The 23,222-nt window shown below is 47.3% G+C and overlaps 1 protein-coding gene across 11 annotated transcripts in view; it reads right to left on the reverse strand.

Annotated features, from left to right (window-relative positions):
- The window catches only part of robo2 (roundabout, axon guidance receptor, homolog 2 (Drosophila)), a 596,024-nt gene that overhangs the window by 326,227 nt on the left and 246,575 nt on the right, over positions 1 to 23,222 (reverse strand). For all 11 annotated transcript variants that reach the window (XM_082966746.1, XM_082966741.1, XM_082966750.1 and 8 more), the window contains exon 2: positions 18,347 to 18,673. In XM_082966746.1, the coding sequence (XP_082822872.1) occupies positions 18,347 to 18,673 (327 nt within the window). The remainder of the gene's footprint in view (positions 1 to 18,346; positions 18,674 to 23,222) is intronic.

Here is a 23,222-nt window from a genome sequence, read left to right on the forward strand (position 1 = left end):
CAGTAGGTGAATAAATCAAATAAAGCAACATATTTAAAAAGAGACCTATCACTTTTAATTTCACAGATGTGTCAATGTTTTACAATTCTGAGAAAGTCTACACTCTCTTGGGGATTGTAATGGGTAGGTCAAGACAAGAAGAATATATATATATATATATATATATATATATGTACTGTATATTGCGGTGGTACAGTGCTTGCAAAATGTGAGTGCAAACACACAAACACCTGCATAATAGCTTTGCCCTGGACAGTGTAGAGCATGGGGCCAGGGAGAGGTGCTGTGTAGATAAGACTCTGCTTAGCATTTGAATAGAGCGTTCTGATTTCTATGCAGTTGGCCTTTGGTCTCGCTGCTGCTTGAGCATGGCAAGTCTGTGTGCATGTCTGGGTTGTACAGTGCCAACCCATAGGCAGGCTCACCATATCTGGCACTCTGCAGTGTCTGTCTGTCTGCATGGCTGACTGACTGGCTGAAGAATATTCAGTCTGGCTACAGTAGCTGGTAATCACCCCTAAAGCTGTGGCACCAGGTGGCCACAAATACCCCAACTCCCACAGTCAATCACCATGTGATGTCATCTTCTTGCACCTGACCCACTGCAAACACCCCATCCCTCAGTATGACATCATCTCTGTGTACGTGTCTGTGTGACTCCAGGCCTATGCTGTCCACTGGTCCCTGCAGGGGATGTGCTGTCCACTGGTCTCTGCAGGGGACGTGCAGTCCACTGGTCCCTGCAGGGGACGTGCTGTCCACTGGTCCCTGCAGGGGACGTGCTGTCCACCGGTCTCTGCAGGGGACGTGCAGTCCACTGGTCCCTGCAGGGGACGTGCTGTCCACTGGTCCCTGCAGGGGACGTGCTGTCCACTGGTCCCTGCAGGGGACGTGCAGTCCACTGGTCCCTGCAGGGGACGTGCTGTCCACTGGTCCCTGCAGGGGACGTGCAGTCCACTGGTCCCTGCAGGGGACGTGCTGTCCACTGGTCTCTGCAGAGACGTGCTGTCCACTGGTCTCTGCAGGGGATGTGCTGTCCACTGGTCCCTGCAGGGGATGTGCTGTCCACTGGTCTCTGCAGGGGATGTGCAGTCCACTGGTCCCTGCAGGGGATGTGCTGTCCACTGGTCCCTGCAGGGGATGTGCTGTTCACTGGTCCCTGCAGGGGATGTGCAGTCCACTGGTCCCTGCAGGGGATGAGCTGTCCACTGGTCCCTGCAGGGGACGTGCTGTCCACTGGTCTCTGCAGGGGATGTGCAGTCCACTGGTCCCTACAGGGGATGTGCTGTCCACTGGTCCCTGCAGGGGACGTGCAGTCCACTGGTCCCTGCAGGGGATGTGCTGTTCACTGGTCCCTGCAGGGGATGTGCTGTTCACTGGTCCCTGCAGGGGAAGTGTAGTCCACTCTAGAGCCCTGGGAGATGGTTCACAGGATGGCCACCCACATCAGGCTCAGCAGGGATGTTTTCGTGTTTGGTAGTAGAGGAACTCTGTCCTGAGCTGAACTTGAATCTGATCCCAGAGCATCTTGACAGAGACAGCAGCTAAACACGCTCTGTCCTGTGCTGAACTTGAGTCTGATCCCAGACCAGCTGGACAGACACAGCAGCTAAACATGATCTGAAATGACTCAGCGTTCAGCTTCAACAAACATTACAGCCACCAAACTTTCTCTCAGAAAAAATAAGATTGCAAAGCAACATGCATGGTTTGAATATTGCAAATAATTTAATATTTTTTTATTGTACTGCAATTCTGATGTAAAGCTTCAATCACAGCTGTCTGAGACATTACTCTCTGAAACACCTGATCCCTCCGGCCTTCACTTTCAAACCGAACCAAAGTGTTGTGGGTATCACTTTCAAACCGGTCTAAAATTCTGTGGGTATCACTTTCAAACCGGACTAAAATGCTGTGGGTATCACTTTCAAACCGGTCCACAATGCTTTGGGTATCACTTTCAAACCGGTCTAAAATGCTGTGGGTATCACTTTCAAACCGGTCTAAAATGCTGTGGGTATCACTTTCAAACTGGTCCACAATGCTTTGGGTATCACTTTCAAACCGGTCTAAAATGCTGTGGGTATCACTTCCAAACCGGTCCACAATGCTGTGGCTATCACTTTCAAACCGGTCCACAATGCTTTGGGTATCACTTTCAAACCGGTCTAAAATGCTGTGGGTATCACTTTCAAACCGGTCTAAAATGCTGTGGGTATCACTTTCAAACCGGTCCACAATGCTTTGGGTATCACTTTCAAACCGGTCTAAAATGCTGTGGGTATCACTTTCAAACCGGTCTAAAATGCTGTGGGTATCACTTTCAAACCGGTCCACAATGCTTTGGGTATCACTTTCAAACCGGTCTAAAATGCTTTGGGTATCACTTTCAAACCGGTCCAAAATGCTTTGGGTATCACTTTCAAACCGGTCCACAATGCTTTGGGTATCACTTTCAAACCGGTCCACAATGCTTTGGGTATCACTTTCAAACCGGTCCACAATGCTTTGGGTATCACTTTCAAACCGGTCCACAATGCTTTGGGTATCACTTTCAAACCGGTCTAAAATGCTGTGGGTATCACTTTCAAACTGGTCCACAATACTGTGGGTAACACTTTCAAACAGCAGGAAGAGAGAGGGAGGGGAGGAGAGAGGGAGAGGAGGAAAAAAGGAGAACAGAGAGAAAACAAGAGAAGGAGAGAGCGGTGCAGGAAAAAGCAGGTGATCAGGTTACATCTCCAGTGTTCAGCTGTTAAGGGGCATAGTGCCTAAACGCGCTGTCCCCCTAGATAAACACAATATCTGTCCACACCTTCAAGAGATCACCACAAGTCATAACACATTGAGACCCGCTATTACTCTAGCAGGGGCCAGGGCCAGGGGCCCACCCAGGGGGGTATGAAGGGCCAGTTGGCAGCTTACACACACACACACACACACACACACACACACACACACACACACACGCACGCACGCACGCATGCACGCACGCACACACACAGTATAGAGATACTGTATGAGAGAAAGGTGACAAGACACCACACTGTCACTGTCACTTGATGTCACTCTCAAAAGAGCACTTCAAAGACTGACTGGCTGACCATCCACAGTGTGTATGTGTGTTTGGGGGGGGTGTTATGGGTGGGGCGGGTTATGTGTGTGTGGGGGGTTATGTGTGTGTGTGGGGGGGATATGTGTGTGTGGGTGGGTTATGTGTGTGTGGGTGGGTTATGTGTGTGTGGGGGGTTATGTGTGTGTGGGGGGGTTATGTATGTGTGTGTGGGGGGGAATGTGTGTGTGTGGGGGGGTTATGTGTGTGGGGGGGAATGTGTGTGTGAGGGAGAATGTGTGTGTGGGGGGGTTATGTGTGTGTGGGGGGGAATGTGTGTGTGGGGGGATTATGTGTGTTGGGGGTTATGTGTGTGTGAGGGAGAATGTGTGTGTGGGGGGGTTATGTGTGTGTGGGGGAGGGTATGTGTGTGGGGGGGTTATGTGTGTGTGTGGGGGTATTGTGTGTGTGGGGGGTATTGTGTGTGTGGGGGGTATTGTGTGTGGGGGGTTATGTGTGTGTGGGGGGTTATGTGTGTGGGGGGGTATTGTGTGTGTGGGGGGTTATGTGTGTGTGGGGCGTTATGTGTGTGGGGGGGTTATGTGTGTGTGGGGGGTATTGTGTGTGTGGGGGGTATTGTGGGGGGGATGTGTGTGTGGGGGGGTTATGTATGTGTGTGTGGGGGGGAATGTGTGTGTGGGGGGGTCATGTGTGTGAGGCAGAATGTGTGTGTGGGGGGGTTATGTGTGTGTGGGGGGGAATGTGTGTGTGGGGGGATTATGAGTGTGGGGGGTTATGTGTGTGTGAGGGAGAATGTGTGTGTGGGGGGGTTATGTGTGTGTGGGGGAGGGTATGTGTGTGGGGGGGTTATGTGTGTGTGGGGGGGGTATTGTGTGTGTGGGGGGTATTGTGTGTGTGGGGGGTATTGTGTGTGGGGGGTTATGTGTGTGTGGGGGGGTATTGTGTGTGTGGGGGGTTATGTGTGTGTGGGGCGTTATGTGTGTGGGGGGGTTATGTGTGTGGGGGGTATTGTGTGTGGGGGGGGGGGTATTGTGTGTGTGTGTGGGGTGTATTGTGTGTGTGGGGGGGTAATGTGTGTGTGAGGGGCAATGTGTGTGGGGGGGTATTGTGTGTGTGGGGGGGTATTGTGTGTGGGGGGTATTGTGTGTGTGTGTGGGGTGTATTGTGTGTGGGGGGGGTATTGTGTGTGTGAGGGGCAATGTGTGTGGGGGGTATTGTGTGTGTGGGGGGTATTGTGTGTGTGTGGGGTGTTTTGTGTGTTTGGGGGGCTTATGTTTGTGCGGGGGGTATGTGTGTGTGGGGGGCACCACTCCCTCACACTCCGTGCTGCACATCTCTTTAAACCATCACTCCCTCACACTCCGTACTGTACGTCTCTTTAAACCATCACTCCCTCACACTCCGTACTGTACGTCTCTTTGAACCATCACTCCCTCACACTCCGTGCTGTACGTCTCTTTAAACCATCACTCCCTCACACTCCGTACTGTACGTCTCTTTAAACCATCACTCTCTCACACTCCGTACTGTTCGTCTCTTTAAACCATCACTCCCTCACACTCCGTACTGTACGTCTCTTTAAACCATCACTCTCTCACACTCCGTACTGTTCGTCTCTTTAAACCATCACTCTCTCACACTCCGTACTGTACGTCTCTTTAAACCATCACTCCCTCACACTCCGTACTGTACGTCTCTTTAAACCATCACTCCCTCACACTCCGTGCTGTACGTCTCAGACCAGGGTGTAACTGGAGGAACATGAGGCGTCTGAACCTTAGCCACTTGTGTTAAAATAACACACCATTCCACTCACCAGAAGGTGAATCAATTTCAGCGGCCCTCGATTCAAACCCATATCAGCTACCACCCAAAAGCCCCCTTTCCTCTCTCCTCCACCTCCTAACTCAACATGATGGATTACTGGCACTGGAGGTCCCTCAGGGCTCGACACAGAGTAGGGTAAGTCACTGCTGGGACACATTCATTGGGATGGGGGTATAGAAGGAAGGGAGCGGTGGTGGGTTAAGGAATTACTATTTGACAGAGATCCAGGGTTGGATAGAGAGGGCGAAGGTTCTTCAGGGGTCAGTGGATCCAATCCTGGCTGGACAGAGTGCCAGGCCAGCCTCTGAATGGGACTGCCTCTTGGGACCTGATTCGGGGTCAACTATTTCCATTAATATTATTATCACTCTCTTGTCTGGCCGCCCACTGAAGACAGAAAATGGAGTGGTATCTGAGGTATTTATCTAAACCCCTGTATAAAACACATCTGTGATGCAAATTACTACTGACAAGCTGCTGTGGTGCAAATAAGACTGGGAATCTATGAGCACTGTCAGATGGACTGGGTAGGCAGTAGACACAAGATTCTCCATTGATCAATTCAGTTAGATAAATTAAATCATGGAATTTATTTTGTAAGGCTATAATCCTGCAGACTACTGTAACTACAACAATTTATCGCCACAAGTCACCCCACACATCTTCAAGCACTTCATACACAAACAGAGAGAGAAATGGTGAAATGTGCACGCAAAGCCCCCAAGAAAGCAGAGCCTTTCAACCAGGCCGTGTTTTAAAGCTGATCAATAGTACACCTGAAGACAAATTTCAATTATTTACAGCTAAATTTGCATCTCAAATTGCCTGATCAGATGAGGGGAGAGATAGAGAGAAAGAGAGAGTGAGAGAAGTAAAACATGCATGCAGATCAGAATTAGGATGATTCCCGCTAATTATTTAAATCGAAAAAAGAGCAATTCAATTCTACAATGTTCCATAACAAAGCCCTCACCTACAGAGAGGTGAAACTGGAGAAGACTCTCTCCTCTCTGTTCACAAACACAAACAGACGCCCACAGAGCCCCAGGACAGCAACACAATTAGACACAACCAAATCATGAGAAACCAAAAAGATAATTACTTGACAAATTGGAAAGAATCAACTGAGCAAACAGGAATGCTATTTGGCCCTAACCTCTCTGGGATAGGGGGCAGTATTTTCACATCCGGATGAAAAGCGTGCCCAAAGTAAACTGCCTGCTACTCAGGCCCAAAAGCTAGGATATGCATATAATTGTAGATTTGGATAGAAAAAACTCTGAAGGTTCTAACACTGTTAGAATAATGTCTGTGAGTATAACAGAACTGATTTGGCAGGCGAAACCCCAAGCACAATCCATCCAGGGAATTTTCTTTTTGAGGTCATTGTGATTTCCAATAGGTTTCTATGGGAAGCCCTATTTATGAGGAACCTGGTTGTAGTTCCTATGGCTTCCACTATATGTCAACAGTCGTTAGAAATTGTTTGACGTTTTTCTTTTGAGAAATGAAGAAGTAGGGCTGTTCTTTGTAAGTGACACTCCAGGTGGACTCTACTGTTTTGGTGCACGTGAACTGGAACACGCTTAACATTGTTTTTATCCAGTATTGGAAACAGTTTATTCCATCTTAAATTTTAGCGATTATTTACATTTTAGGAACGTTGTTTGAAATGTTTGGACCAAGTTTACAGGTAACTTATTAGATACTTTGTAGTCATGCTGGGCAAGCTGGAACCGGTGTATAACTGAATTAACCTGTTGGGGCTAGGGGGCAGTATTTTCACGGCTGGATAAAAAAACGTACCCGATTTAATCTGGTTACTAATCCTACCCAGTAACTAGAATATGCATATACTTATTATATATGGATAGAAAACACCCTAAAGTTTCTAAAACTGTTTGAATGGTGTCTGTGAGTATAACAGAACTCATTTGGCAGGCAAAACCCTGAGACATTTTCTGACAGGAAGTGGATACCTGATGTGTTGAATTACCTTTAAGCCTATGCCATTGAAACACACAGGGGCTGATTAATGTTTTGGCACTTCCTATTGCTTCCACTAGATGTCACCAGCCTTTACAAAGTGTTTTGAATCTTCTACTATGAGATCTGACCGAACAAGAGCCTTGGAACGGTGATGGCCGATTAGACTCTGGCGCGCGAGGTCATGTTGGGTACCCTCGTTCCAAAACGTTTTAAAAGAGAATGCATTCGTCCACCTTGAATATTATTCATGTTCTGGTTAAAAAAGGCCCTAATGATTTATGCTATACAACGTTTGACATGTTTGAACGAACGTAAATATATTTTTTCCCCTCGTTCATGACGAGAAGTCCGGCTGGCTTAGATCATGTGCTAACAACACGGATCTTTTTGGATATAAATGATGAGCTTTTTTGAACAAAACTACATTCGTTATGGACCAGGGATTCCGGGAAGTGACATCTGATGAAGAGAATCAAAGGTAATGGATTATTTACATAGTATTTTCGATTTTAGATCTCTCCAACATGGCCGTTTGTCTGTATAGCAAAGCATATTTTTCTGGGCGCAGTGCTCAGATTATTGCAAAGTGTGATTTCCCAGTAAGGTTATTTTTAAATCTGGCAAGTTGATTGCGTTCAAGAGATGTAAATCTATAATTCTTTAAATGACAATATAATATTTTACCAATGTTTTCTAATTTTAATTATTTAATTTGTGGTGCTGACTTGACTGGTTATTGGAGGGAAACGATTTCCTCAACATCAATGCCATAGTAAAACGCTGTTTTTGGATATAAATATGAGCTTGATAGAACTAAAAATGCATGCATTGTCTAACATAATGTCCTAGGAGTGTCATCTGATGGAGATTGTAAAAGGTTAGTGCATCATTTTAGCTGGTTTTATGGTTTTGGTGACGCCTGTCTTTGAATTGACAAAACATTACACACAGCTATTGTCAATGTACTCTTCTAACATAATCTAACTTTATGCTTTCGCCGTAAAACCTTTTTGAAATCGGACAACGTGGTTAGATTAAGGAGATGTTTATCTTTCAAAGGGTGTAAGATAGTTGTATGTTTGAAAAATTTGAATTTTTACATTTATTTGGTTTCAAATTTGCCGCTCTTGAAATGCATCTGCTGTTGATAGGGTGCACCACGGGTGGCACGCTAGCGTCCCACATAGCCCCAAGAAGTTAAACGCGCCAAATAAATGGACATTTTGGGGATATAAAGAAGGAATTTATCAAACCAAATGACCATTCATTGTGTAAATGACACATTTGGGATTGCAAAAAGAAGATAATCTTCAAAGGTAAGGCATTTATTATATGGCTATTTCTGACTTTTGTGTCGCACCTGCCTGGATGAAAAATAATTTTCATGTGTTTGTATGCGGGGCGCTGTCCTCAGATAATCACATGCTCTGCTTTCGCCGTAAAGCCTTTTTGAAATCTGACACAGCGGCTGGATTAACAAGAAGTTAAGCTTTATTTTGATGTATTACACATATATTTTCGTGAATGTTGAATATTGATATTTCTGTAGTTTGAATTTGGCGCGCTGCCACTTGACTGGATGTTGTCAAATCGATCCCGCTAAAGGGATTGACGCGTGAAGGGATCCATAAAACAGAGAGTACACAGTGGCAGAATACCTGGCAACTGTGATTGACCAAAAATTAAGGAAAGCTTTGAGTACCACTATGTACAGACTCAGTGAGCATAGCCTTGCTATAGAGTGAGGCCACCCTAGGCAGACCTGGCTCTCAAGAGAAGACAAGCTATGTGCACACTGCCGACAAAATGAGGTGGAAACTGAGCTGTACTTCCTAACCTCCTGCCAAATGTATGACCATATTAGAGACACATATTTCCTTTAGATTACACAGATCCACAAAGAATTCAAAAACAAATCCAATTTTGATAATATATATATTGGGTGAAATACCACAGTGTGCAATCTCAGCAGCAAGAGTTGTGACCTGTTGCCACAAGAAAAGGTCAACCAGTGTTTATGTTTATTTATTTTCCCCTTTGTACTTCAACTATTTGCACATCATTAAAACACTGTATATAGACATAATATGACATTTGAAATGTCTTTATTCTTTTGGAACTTTTGTTAGTTTAATGTTTACTGTTAATTTGTATTGTTTATTTAACTTTTGTTTATTATCTATTTCACTTGCTTTGGTAATGTTAACATATGTTCCCCTTGCCAATACAGGGAAACATGAAATTGAAATGACATTTAAATTGAATAGAGCGAGAGAGAGAGAGAGAGAGAGAGAGAGAGAGAGAGAGAGAGAGAGAGAGAGAGAGAGAGAGAGAGAGAGAGAGGTCAGCGTGAGAGTGGCGGCAGCCTGCATTGTCAGAGTGGAGAGGCCATCAATAACGTCGGGGCGAGGAGAAGACGGGAGGAAGAATAAAAAAGGAAACAACAAAACGCAGAGCGACGGGTGCTTCATCTTCTGGAGCGCTAATGGTCCTGAGAAGTGGCTGGCTCAGCATTCCTCTCCTCAGTCTGACTCCTCTCTCCACTCCTCTTCTCAGTCTGACTCCACTCTCCACTCCTCTCCTCAGTCTGACTCCTCTCTCCACTCCTCTCCTCAGTCTGACTCCTCTCTCCACTCCTCTTCTCAGTCTGACTCCTCTCTCCACTCCTCTCCTCAGTCTGACTCCTCTCTCCACTCCTCTCCTCAGTCTGACTCCTCTCTCCACTCCTCTTCTCAGTCTGACTCCTCTCTCCACTCCTCTCCTCAGTCTGATTGCTCACTCCTCTCCTCCGGTCGGCTGATGCCCGTGTGGCAGCCATGACAGAGCGCCAGACACACTTGTTAATCCTTGTTTTTCACTCCTCCTCTGCCGAGGAGGACAGACACGGAGAAAGAGAGATGGATGTGGGGATGAGAAGAGGTCAGGGGTCAGTCCCAGCATGGATCTCATTAAGACTACTCTGGCTTTACCGCCTGGGATGCACCTCTTCACTCCTCTCTCTGCCTCTCGCAATCCTTCACCCCTCTGCACCCCTCTCTCTGTCTCTGTCTGACTCTCTCATTCCTCCACTCTGTTTCTCCTGTCATATCTCAGACATGGAGAGAACTGCAGTACAGTACTTCAGGTTGACTACATGCCCTGTTATTCATAGTCATCTTGTGAAACACAGCAGAGGATTTCCCTGGTGAAGATGGGATGGGAAGGTCATAACTGGGACCCTGGGTCAACTGAGGATAGGATGTGCCGTCTCAGGATATATCAGAGTTTCTGTGTGTGTGTGTGTGTGTGTGTGTGTGTGTGTGTGTGTGTGTGTGTGTGTGTGTGTGTGGTGTGTGTGTGTGTGTGTGTGTGTGTGTGTGTGTGTGTGTGTGTGTGTGTAGTTGGAAGGTCAGTGTGTTGGTTGGGGACTGTAGAGATTCTTATGATTTATCTGCCTGTAAAAAGCAGCTTATCCATGTTTCCTATTTTGTACTGGCCTTTCCTTTTCCTCACATATTTCAGATGGTGGACAGAGGGACAGGACAGGGGACTCCAGTCCTGTGTTATTAAGGCAGCTGCTCAGACAGATTGGGAGAAGGCATTTATGGTGGCCATCCAGCAAGCAGATGAGTTGAGATTAGGCAGCAATCTGCATGTCTCTGTCGGGCCAGACTGGCCACGTGTGTGTTTGTGTGTTTGTGTGTGTTGTCTAACTTTACTATCCTTTTGGGTTCCAAAAATCCTCACAAGGACAGTAAAACAGGGAAAATTTGACAAATGCGGACATTTGCGCCGGTCCCCAAAAGGAAAAATGTTTTTTTAGGCATAGGAGTTAGGTTTAGGGTTAGGGTTACTGTTATGGTTTGAATTAAGGTTAGGGTTAGGGGTTAGGATTAGAAGTTAGGGTCAGGTTTAGTTTTAGGGTTAGATGTTTGGGGTTAAGGTTAGGGTTAGGGTTAGGTTAAGTTTAGGGCTGGGGTTAGGGAAAATAATATTTTTTGGTCCCCACTTGGATAGTATGTGTGTGACCTGCTGTAGATAACAGCACCTATTTATGGAGCTGGGCTAACCCCAGCAGTACAGACTGATACAGCGCTGACATATTCAATCTTTTCTTTTTTATCAGGCCAAGATATTCCTCAGTGGCTCGCCTGCTCTCTCCACCTCTCTTATCACATAATAACATTCCACACTGGCTGCCCCTGCCTTCTGCCTTTATCCCTCCATCCTTCTATCCTTTATCATTCAGCAGGAGAGAGGGGGAGAGAGAGTGCGTGAGAGAGTGTGAGTGAGAGCGACAGATCCAGAGGGAGAGAGAGAGAGAATGAGAGAGAGAGGGGAGAGGGAGGGCAGAGGTGAGAGGGGCAGAGAGAGGGAGAAGTAGAGAGGGGGAGAGAGAGGGAGAAGTAGAGAGGGGGAGCGAGAGAGACAGACAGAGAGGTAGAGAGGGACAGAGAGACAGAGAGAGAGAGGGCGAGATATTAAATTGAAATGAATTGAGAGAGACAGTGAGGGAGAGAGGGAGAGATATTAAATTGAATTGAGACAGAGAGAGAGGGAGGGAGGGAGAAGAGAGAGAGAGAGAGAGAGAGAGAGAGAGAGAGAGAGGAGAGAGAGAGAGAGAGAGAGAGAGAGAGAGAGAGAGAGAGAGAGAGAGAGAGAGAGAGAGAGAGAGAGAGAGAGAGATTTCATCTAATGAGAAGCACCTCATGCTGTATATAGAAGAGTTCCATCTGTAGCATCATTACAATCAACTGTTTTAATTGTTGCCTCTTCTTCCATTGCCATTCACTAGTGGTCTGACTCCCCACCTGGCTTGGCCCTCTCTGTCCCTTCATCAGTTTCTCCTAGTGCTGGACACACCACCAACAGCTTGACACACACTGCCACTCTCCTCTCCACACTCTCTCTCCCAGCTCTATTTTCCTAATAATTAGCTTGCTGTACGAGCACCAAATGCTACCTAACGATTTGCTTAATTGCAGAAGTGGTAGAACAGAAAATATCAAGGGACCTTTTTAAAAGTCCTCCCATTCCGAACTGCATCTAGAACAAACCCAAGACATCTGTTTGGTGCCTGTTTCATTTGCATTTTTAAAGGTTGTTCGGTGCCTCTCCTTAAGCATCCCATTGTCCTCTTTCTCTCTCCCTACATCTCTTCCCCTCTCTCCCTACGTCTCTTCCCCTCTCTCCCTACATCTCTTCCCCTCTCTCCCTACGTCTCTTCCCCTCTCTCCCTACGTCTCTTCCCCTCTCTCCCTACGTCTCTTCCCCTCTCTCCCTACGTCTCTTCCCCTCTCTCCCTACGTCTCTTCCCCTCTCTCCCTACGTCTCTTCCCCTCTCTCAGCTACGTCTCTTCCCCTCTCTCCCTACGTCTCTTCCCCTCTCTCCCTACGTCTCTTCCCCTCTCTCCCTACGTCTCTTCCCCTCTCTCTCTACGTCTCTTCCCCTCTCTCCCTACGTCTCTTCCCCTCTCTCCCTACGTCTCTTCCCCTCTCTCCCTACGTCTCTTCCCCTCTCTCCCTACGTCTCTTCCCCTCTCTCCCTACGTCTCTTCCCCTCTCTCCCTACGTATCTTCCCCTCTCTCCCTACGTATTTTCCCCTCTCTCCCTCCGTCTCTTCCCCTCTCTCCGTCCGGACCATAACCACCTCCAAACATACACACTTAGACTAAACATACGCACTTAGACTAAACATACACACTTAGACTAAACATACACACTTAGACTAAACATACACACTTAGACTAAATATACACACTTAGACTAAACATACACACTTAGATTAAACATACACACTTAGGCTAAACATACACACTTAGACTAAACATACACACTTAGACTAAACATACACACTTAGACTAAACATACACACTTAGACTAAACATACACACTTAGACTAAACATACACACTTAGACTAAACATACACACTTAGACTAAACATACACACTTAGGCTAAACATACACACTTAGGCTAAACATACACACTTAGGCTAAACATACACACTTAGGCTAAACATACACACTTAGACTAAACATACACACTTAGACTAAATATACACACTTAGACTAAACATACACACTTAGACTAAATATACACACTTAGACTAAATATACACACTTAGACTAAACATACACACTTAGACTAAACATACACACTTAGGCTAAACATACACACTTAGACTAAACATACACACTTAGACTAAACATACACACTTAGGCTAAACATACACACTTAGACTAAACATACACACTTAGACTAAACATACACACTTAGACTAAACATACACACTTAGGCTAAACATACACACTTAGACTAAACATACACACTTAGACTAAATATACACACTTAGACTAAACATACACACTTAGACTAAACATACACACTTAGACTAAACATACACACTTAGACTAAATATACAGACTTAGACTAAACATACACACTTAGACTAAACATACACACTTAGGCTAAACATACACACTTAGACTAAACATACACACTTAGGCGAAACATACACACTTAGGCTAAACATACACACTTAGACTAAACATACACACTTAGACTAAACATACACACTTAGACTAAACATACACACTTAGACTAAACATACACACTTAGGCTAAACATACGCACTTAGACTAAACATACACACTTAGACTAAACATACACACTTAGACTAAACATACACACTAACACGCACATCAGAATGATTTAGTCATATCCGACACTCAATTAAAAGTACATATGTGTATCTGGAGCGGTGCTGCACACGAGCTTCTCCCCACCTGAAGAGACAATTAACATTTTCCTGTGGATCCTATTGGCCCAGCTGCATCTTGTCACACTTACATAATACACACAGATTTCCACCGCAAATGTATTCAGCGAAGTGACTGGGGCTAGCGCTGCTCTTCCATGAGGTTCACTATGATTTATGAACCTACTCATTGACCCAGTTAATGTTGAATAGAGAGAAAGGTGGGACTGGGAAGGCATCTCTCTCTTATCTGCAGTGGTGAGATACATGCAGAGGAGCAGGCCTGGGGTCAGTCTGTGGAAGCATGTCAGGCAGCATTAGATTATCAAAAGCTCACTGCTAAGATACTCTGTAGGCGCCAACTAACAGAGGCCTTTTCTCTCTTTCTGCTAATAACTGAAAATGTAAGACACTGAAAGAAAAGCCATAATGAAATCTGGTGCACCCTTTCAGCCAGTGTACTGCAAAAAGAAAGGCAAGGTCCGCTCATATATCTCTGAGTAGGGCAGCAGTGTGTATTCATTGGATAATATTGAATATAAGGGACGTGTTTGGAGAGCTAAGCTCAGTCAATGTACTGGTCCTGGTCAGGCCAATCTGGCTCATATTAATAATGCAGCCAGGGACTCTTTTTTAGAAGCCTCCTCCCCTCCTCCCCTCTTCCCCTCTTCCCTCTTCCCTCTTCTGCAGCAGTTGAGAGTGGTGGTGGTGGTGGTGGTGGTGGTGGTGGTGGTGTTGAGCGAGTGGAGCCCAGTGTGGTGTCCAGAGCTCAGTCGTGCTCCTCGACCCAGCAGACACTGACTTCAATTTGTTTCAGAGCTGCAATTCAAGTATCTCACCGGGGTCCTGCTCAACCACTCATGAGAGAGGGAGGAAGAGGTGGAAGAGAGGGGGGAGCAGAGGTGGGCTCAATACAGGGGAAGAGGAGGGCAGAGGTTGATCGAAGGCAGAGGTGGGCATGGAGGATATCACAAATAAACCACTGATTTTACAAGGATTCAGATTAGAATGTGACTTAAATGAGTGCTAATGTGATTAGCAGAAAGGTTAGAAGCCCAGTAGGGATGGAAGGTGCTGATAACCATAATCACTGGATTTAGTAGACCCCCAAATCACCTCTCAGCCCCCTGCTCCTCCTATAAGACCTGGCTCTAGTTAGCACCCAGAGAATGGAGAAAGCCTGGACTCCATCATATCACTGTTCCTATTCTTTCCTCTCTCTGGTCTTTCCTTATTCTGTCTTCTGCTGAACTTATAACCCCTGACCCCTCACCTCTGAGCCACTAAAGCATTCAAAACCTAATTTAAACCCTCCTTGACCACCCAAGCCTGGGAGAGAGAGAGACCAGGAGAGAAATAGAGAGAGTGGGAGAGTCGAAACAGCAAGAGGGAAAAAAGGATAATCTGGAGACTTCATACATTTTTCATGAATTTTCATTTAGGCTGGGAGAGGCCTCTTACAGCGATCGATAGATCAAGCTGCTGTCACACTGTTAGCACCTGGGGGCTTCTGGGAAGCCTGGGGAGGGGCCAAGGGAGGGGCCCATGGGAGGGGCGGGGACAGGATCAGAGGCGGCCGGTTGGCCCCGGCAACCAACCCCCACCCCATCCCCGCGATTCACGCAGTCCATTTCCCTAACACCCCCTCCCATCCCTACAGCTATCACCACTAGTCAACATTATCACTACAGCTATCACCACCAGTCAACATTATCACTACAGCTCTCACCACTAGTCAACATTATCACTACAGCTATCACCACCAGTCAACATTATCACTACAGCTCTCACCACTAGTCAACATTATCACTACAGCTCTCACCACTAGTCAACATTATCACTACAGCTCTCACCACTAGTCAACATTATCACTACAGCTATCACCACTAGTCAACATTATCACTACAGCTATCACCACCAGTCAACATTATCACTACAGCTATCACCACCAGTCAACATTATCACTACAGCTCTCACCACTAGTCAACATTATCACTTCAGCTATCATCACCAGTCAACATTATCACTACAGCTATCACCACCAGTCAACATTATCACTACAGCTATCACCACTAGTCAACATTATCACTACAGCTCTCACCACCAGTCAACATTATCACTACAGCTATCATCACTGTTCAACATTATCACTACAGCTCTCACCACAAGTCAACGTTATCACTACAGCTATCATCACTGTTCAACATTATCACTACAGCTATCACCACCAGTCAACATTATCACTACAGCTCTCACCACCAGTCAACATTATCACTACAGCTATCATCACTGTTCAACATTATCACTACAGCTCTCACCACCAGTCAACATTATCACTACAGCTCTCACCACCAGTCAACATTATCACTACAGCTCTCACCACTAGTCAAAGTTATCACCCCAGAAACAATGAGACATGTTTAGCCCCGAGTTCCCACAGTCTATATTCCTTACACCCACAAAACCCATCATAACTCACACCAGAATGAAACCATACACAATTGGAACAGTCCACACTGATTTAACTATCCATTCCATGATGTATCATCATTTCCCCTTTCCAAGATGGATGGCCTCTATTTTCATAACAATGCATAGAAAGTACTGTGTATTGATCAGCTGGAGGAGCAGACTTCATGAAAGGCTACTCTCACTTAAGCTGCCGGTCCAGCCAATTCCCCTATGGCCCCAGTCCAATACTGTTTCACTACTAATGACCTGAAACCTGGCAGCCCAACTCACTCTTTCCTGCCCTATGCACAACAAATGGAAGAAGGGTCCAAAATAAATTCATCAAATGTGGTACTAAAACACAGGCTAGGTCTCGGTGTGTAAAGGCAGGGTGCAGTACAAACACAGACATATTCCACAGGGTTAATTGAAGGAACATATTCCACAGGGTTAATTGAAGGAACATATTCCACAGGGTTAATTGAAGGAACATATTCCACAGGGTTAATTGAAGGAACTGTCTGTCCTGTAACCTTCCCCAGTCCAGAGAGTTTGTGGCCCCTGGGGCCTCTGTGAGACTCTTCAAAGGTAAGCTGATCTTTGGGTCAGGTGCAGCCTGCATGTCAGTGTCTTCCAGCACAGCAGTGCACAGCACAGCCCTGGAAGCCAGTGTCAATTGTCAATCGGGAGCTTTCATCTGTGACTGTCACTCCACTCTCCACCCTCCAACCCACAATCCCTCTGCAATAGCTTTGCCTGTAGTATGACAGTTGGACAAGTCCAACTCAAATGCCTGCCAGGATCCCTCACTAACCTCAAACACCATGATCCCTCCCCTGGGCTAGAACGTTTATCCACACAATTATGTCTACTCACTCAAAATACAACACAATGCTGTGTAATCATCTCTTCAGAATACATGGCAAAAAACTATGAAAGCACAGATCAAATGTTCTCTTGATAGTATACCTCACCCGCTTTTAGTTTGGGTTTAATGTAGGCTATGACATAGAGGACCTCTCCAGCTCTTTCAGTCACTCAGAAACAGCATGATTTCTAAAGCAAGACACAATAAATACTAGCATGTCATGTGATTAGGGAGTCTATTCTTAAGCAATAAGGCTTGAGGGGTTGTGGTGTTTGGCCAATATACCACGGCTAAGGGCTGTTCTTATGCACGATGCAACGTGGAATGCTAGGATACAGCCCTTAGCCGGGCGCGCCGGAGAGCAAGGCTGATGTTTTACGTATTTCTAACCAATTGCGTTTTTTTGTTCGTTTCTTTGCGTTGTTTGTAACTGATTTTTTAACAGATTTTTGTACATAATGTTGCTCTCTTATGACCAAAAATAACTTCTGGAAATCAGAACTGCGATTACTCACCACGAAATGGCAGAATCCTTTTTTTCCTTTAACGAGTCTGACAAGTTCGACATGAATGATATACTGATTTCCCGGGAACAGGCCCAGATCCCCGTGAAGAGAAAGCAGAGAAAAAGGGGCCATAGGGTGGGCTGCCTTCTGAGAATTTGTAGGCAATCAAATAACCCCCACTTCCTTCCATTCTGCTAGCAAACATGCAATCTTTGGAAAATAAAATCGATGACCTACGTGGAAGATTAAACCACCAAAGGGACATTCAAAACTGTAATATCTTATGCTGTGATCACGCTCTCCACAGCCGATGTGAGTATGACCTTTAAACAGGTAAACATTCACAAGGCCACAGGGCCAGACAGATTACCAGGATGTGAACTACGAGCATTTGCTGACCAACTGTGAGCATGCACTAACATTTTCAACCTCTCCCTGTCCGAGTCTGTAATACCAACATGTTTTAAGCAGACCACCATACTGCCTGTGCTCAAGAACACAAAGGTAACCTGCCTAAATGACTACCAACCCATAGCACTCACGTCTGTAGCCATGAAGTGCTTTGAAAGGCTGGTCATGATTCACATCAACACCATTATCCCAGAAACCCTAGACTCACTCCAATTTGCATACCTCCCTAACAGATCCACAGATGATGCAATCTCTATTGCACTCCACACTGCCATCTCCCACCTGGACAAAAGGAACACCTATGTGAGAATGCTATTCATTGACTACAGCTCAGCGTTCAACACCATAGTGCCCTCAAAGCTCATCAATAAGCTAAAGGACCCTGGGACTTTCATCAGTAAGGTTGGTATGGAAAATCATTCAACCCTAAGAGGACGACTGAGAAAAATATGAACATGTAATGTATGTAATTGTTGACTTACATGCTACTTCCAGGGATGCATTGCGGCTGACAGCTTCTCCCAGGTAGTTGCGGGCGACGCAGACGTAGGAGCCCTCATCCGGTTTGGAGCGTCGTCCGTGGACGATACGTAGGAAAAAGAGGGAGCCGCTGGGAAGGAGCATGCGGTGAGACCTCGGGTCATCTTTGTCCGTTTCCACACGCTCCCCGTCCTTGTACCACTCCACAGTAGGGCTGGGCCTCCCCTCCGCCTTGCAGTTGAGGGTGGCGGGCTCCCCCTTGGACACGATCAGGTCAGAGGGGTGCTCTACGATCCGGGGTGGGGAGTCCTCCTGGCGCAGACGGGATCCTGGGAAGAGAAGAGGAGAATAAGAGGAGATGATGAACAGCACAACATGAACAGCAGATGCTTTTAACATGTGTTTTCCTCAAATTAGATTTCTTCATTCTAGCATTCTCAAATCTCTCCATCCACCAGTCCAACCACCAGTCCAACCACCAGTCCAACCACCAGTCCAACCACCAGTCCAACCACCAGTTCACCCCAGTCCAACCACCAGTTCACCCTAGTCCAACCACCAGTCCACCCCAGTCCAACCACCAGTCCAACCACCAGTTCACCCTAGTCCAACCACCAGTCCAACCACCAGTCCAACCACCAGCTCACCCTAGTCCAGCCACCAGTCCAACCACCAGTTCACCCTAGTCCAACCACCAGTCCAACCACCAGTCCAACCACCAGTTCACCCTAGTCCAACCACCAGTCCAACCACCAGTTCACCCTAGTCCAACCACCAGTCCAACCACCAGTCCAACCACCAGTCCAACCACCAGTCCAACCACCAGTTCACCCCAGTCCAACCACCAGTTCACCCCAGTCTAATCACCAGTCCAACCACCAGTTCACCCCAGTCAACCACCAGTCCACCCCAGTCACCCAGTCCAACCACCAGTCCAACAACCAGTCCAACCACCAGTTCACCCCAGTCCAACCACCAGTTACCCCCAGTCCAACCATCAGTTCACCCCAGTCCAACCACCAGTTCCCCCCAGTCAAACACCAGCCATCTGCTCCTCTCTACCATACATTTAAGGCCTCCTGGGTAATTGGACCCAAGGGGAAACAGAGTATAGAGGCGTGGAGACAGCATACATCTGAAATCCAGCTACACACACACATGCATGCATGCACACACAAACACGCACACATACATTCACTCAAAGGGGAGAAAAGAGGGGGCATTGGGCCTGCCAAGGGGTCTTTATAGTGGAGCTACCACTGTGGGCCAGCCAGGGTCTTTATAGTGGAGCTACCACTGTGGGCCAGCCAGGGTCTTTATAGTGGAGCTACCACTGTGGGCCAGCCAGGGTCTTTATAGTGGAGCTACCACTGTGGGCCAGCCAGGGTCTTTATAGTGGAGCTACCACGTGGGCCAGCCAGGGTCTTTATAGTGGAGCTACCACTGGGCCAGCCAGGGTCTTTATAGTGGAGCTACCACTGTGGGCCAGCCAGGGTCTTTATAGTGGAGCTACCACTGGGCCAGCCAGGGTCTTTATAGTGGAGCTACCACTGTGGGCCAGCCAGGGTCTTTATAGTGGAGCTACCACTGTGGGCCAGCCAGGGTCTTTATAGTGGAGCTACCACTGTGGGCCAGCCAGGGTCTTTATAGTGGAGCTACCACTGGGCCAGCCAGGGTCTATATAGTGGAGCTACCACTGTGGGCCAGCCAGGGTCTTTATAGTGGAGCTACCACTGGGCCAGCCAGGGTCTTTATAGTGGAGCTACCACTGGGCCAGCCAGGGTCTATATAGTGGAGCTACCACTGGGCCAGCCAGGGTCTATATAGTGGAGCTACCACTGGGCCAGCCAGGGTCTTTATTGTCAGTCTAACACTGGGCCAGCCAGGGTCTTTATTGTGAGTCTAACACTGGGCCAGCCAGGGTCTTTATTGTGAGTCTAACACTGGGCCAGCCAGGGTCTTTATTGTGAGTCTAACACTGGGCCAGCCAGGGTCTTTATTGTGAGTCTAACACTGGGCCAGCCAGGGTCTTTATTGTCAGTCTAACACTGGGCCAGCCAGGGTCTTTATTGTGAGTCTAACACTGGGCCAGCCAGGGTCTTTATTGTCAGTCTAACACTGGGCCAGCCAGGGTCTTTATTGTGAGTCTAACACTGGGCCAGCCAGGGTCTTTATTGTCAGTCTAACACTGGGCCAGCCAGGGTCTTTATTGTGAGTCTAACACTGGGCCAGCCAGGATCTTTATTGTGAGTCTAACACTGGGCCAGCCAGGGTCTTTATTGTCAGTCTAACACTGGGCCAGCCAGGGTCTTTATTGTCAGTCTAACACTGGGCCAGCCAGGATCTTTATTGTGAGTCTAACACTGGTCCAGGAATGTCAGTCTGGCAGCTATGATAATGCTGCCCCAGCCCAGTCTCAGTGCCATGTGTGTCTCTCTGTGACAAAGTCTTAACCCTGCAGATAAGATACCAGAGGCCACATTTACATCACTGAGGCCCTGCAAAAGCTCCAGAGAAAAGAGTTTGATCCACCATGCAGGCCTGGAGCAGAATGAACAGGGCTTTACTCAGCCAACTACTTACTTAGTATTTTCCTCTGAATGTCATCTAATGCCCACAAACAAAAACTGTTGATCAATAAATAAACGCTTGATCAATAAATAAACTGTTGATCAATAAATAGAGTATGTATTGTTGTGAGCCACCTCCCAGTCAACGAAACATGCAACCTAATACAGTGTTTAATAGTCTTGGAGCAGGAAAAAGGATGGTGATAGACATTAAGACTGCAGTGCCAGGTGTGTGTTTGTACAAGGCTGTGCCCTTCCCTGGGGCAGTAGTGAAGGTGTGAGTGGATGAGTTACTGTATAGAGGAGCAGGGTACCGTCCACACAGCCCTTCGTGCTTCCCTGCCTGCCTACCTCACTATAGCCCAGCCTGGTCCCCTGTTACAAGGACACACTATACCCCAGCCTGGTCCCCTGTTACAAGGACACACTATACCCCAGCCTGGTCCCCTGTTACAAGGACACACTATACCCCAGCCTGGTCCCCTGTTACAAGGACACACTATACCCCAGCCTGGTCCCCTGTTACAAGGACACACTGTACCCCAGCCTGGTCCTCTGTTACAAGGACACACTATACCCCAGCCTGGTCCCCTGTTACAAGGACACACTATACCCCAGCCTGGTCCACTGTTACAAGGACACACTGTACCCCAGCCTGGTCCCCTGTTACAAGGACACACTATACCCCAGCCTGGTCCTCTGTTACAAGGACACACCATACCCCAGCCTGGTCCTCTGTTACAAGGACATACTATACCCCAGCCTGGTCCCCTGTTACAAGGACACACTATACCCCAGCCTGGTCCACTGTTACAAGGACACACTGTACCCCAGCCTGGTCCCCTGTTACAAGGACACACTATACCCCAGCCTGGTCCCCTGTTACAAGGACACACTATACCCCAGCCTGGTCCCCTGTTACAAGGACACACTATACCCCAGCCTGGTCCCCTGTTACAAGGACACACTATACCCCAGCCTGGTCCACTGTTACAAGGACACACTATACCCTAGCCTGGTCCCCTGTTACAAGGACACACTGTACCCCAGCCTGGTCCTCTGTTACAAGGACACACTGTACCCCAGCCTGGTCCCCTGTTACAAGGACACACTTTACCCCAGCCTGGTCCCATGTTACAAGGACACACTATACCCCAGCCTGGTCCCATGTTACAAGGACACACTGTACCCCAGCCTGGTCCACTGTTACAAGGACACACTATACCCCAGCCTTGTCCCCTGTTACAAGGACACACTATACCCCAGCCTGGTCCCCTGTTACAAGGACACACTATACCCCAGCCTGGTCCCCTGTTACAAGGACACACTATACCCCAGCCTGGTCCCCTGTTACAAGGACACACTGTACCCCAGCCTGGTCCCCTGTTACAAGGACACACTATACCCCAGCCTGGTCCCCTGTTTCAAGGACACACTATACCCCAGCCTGGTCCCCTGTTACAAGGACACACTATACCCCAGCCTGGTCCCCTGTTACAAGGACACACTGTACCCCAGCCTGGTCCCCTGTTACAAGGACACACTATACCCCAGCCTGGTCCTCTGTTACAAGGACACACTATACCCCAGCCTGGTCCACTGTTACAAGGACATACTATACCCCAGCCTGGTCCCCTGTTACAAGGACATACTATACCCCAGCCTGGTCCTCTGTTACAAGGACACACTATACCCCAGCCAGGGCCCCTGCTAAAAGGACATACTAGGGGAGAAACCTACCAGTCAGCAACAAAACACTTCAAAAACCTGAGTGTGTGTTCCTCTTAGCATGGGTCAGGCAGATCAGACAGTGGTGCACTGACCCCAGAACAGGGCCATTGTCTGTTCCTCTCTCCACCTAATTTGGGCTAATTCCCTCCATTTCACTGTCATTGATTAGCGATCAGGCCTGGTGTCCAGGGCCTAAGTGGGGCCACAGACAGGGGCTTGTAAGGGAGGGGGTGGGGAAGCACAATCAGCTCCTGGTGTCCATCTTCCATTGATCTAATCTCCATGGCTTTGTGTAGCTGCTCCCCTATACATCTGCTATTGGTTGTGAAACGAGAAAATCCATGTGGCCAGCCATTTTGCTTTTCCAATTCAGTAATGAAACTATTCTCCCCTGCTTCTCTATCCCTGGCTTTTCCCACCTCTTCCTCCATTAGCAGTGTTAGGGAAGGTAAACACCAACTCAGTCTAGCCCTGCAGCCAGTGTCTCTGATGGTGTTAGAGTGTACGGGTTTATGTTAGTATTGTGGTGCTAAGTGAGTTAATGAATGAAGTACTGATTTACATGATGACATATATA

This window comes from Salmo salar, chromosome 20, assembly GCF_965601325.2.
Source record: "Salmo salar chromosome 20, fSalSal1, whole genome shotgun sequence".
Classification (NCBI taxonomy): Eukaryota; Metazoa; Chordata; class Actinopteri; order Salmoniformes; family Salmonidae; genus Salmo; species Salmo salar.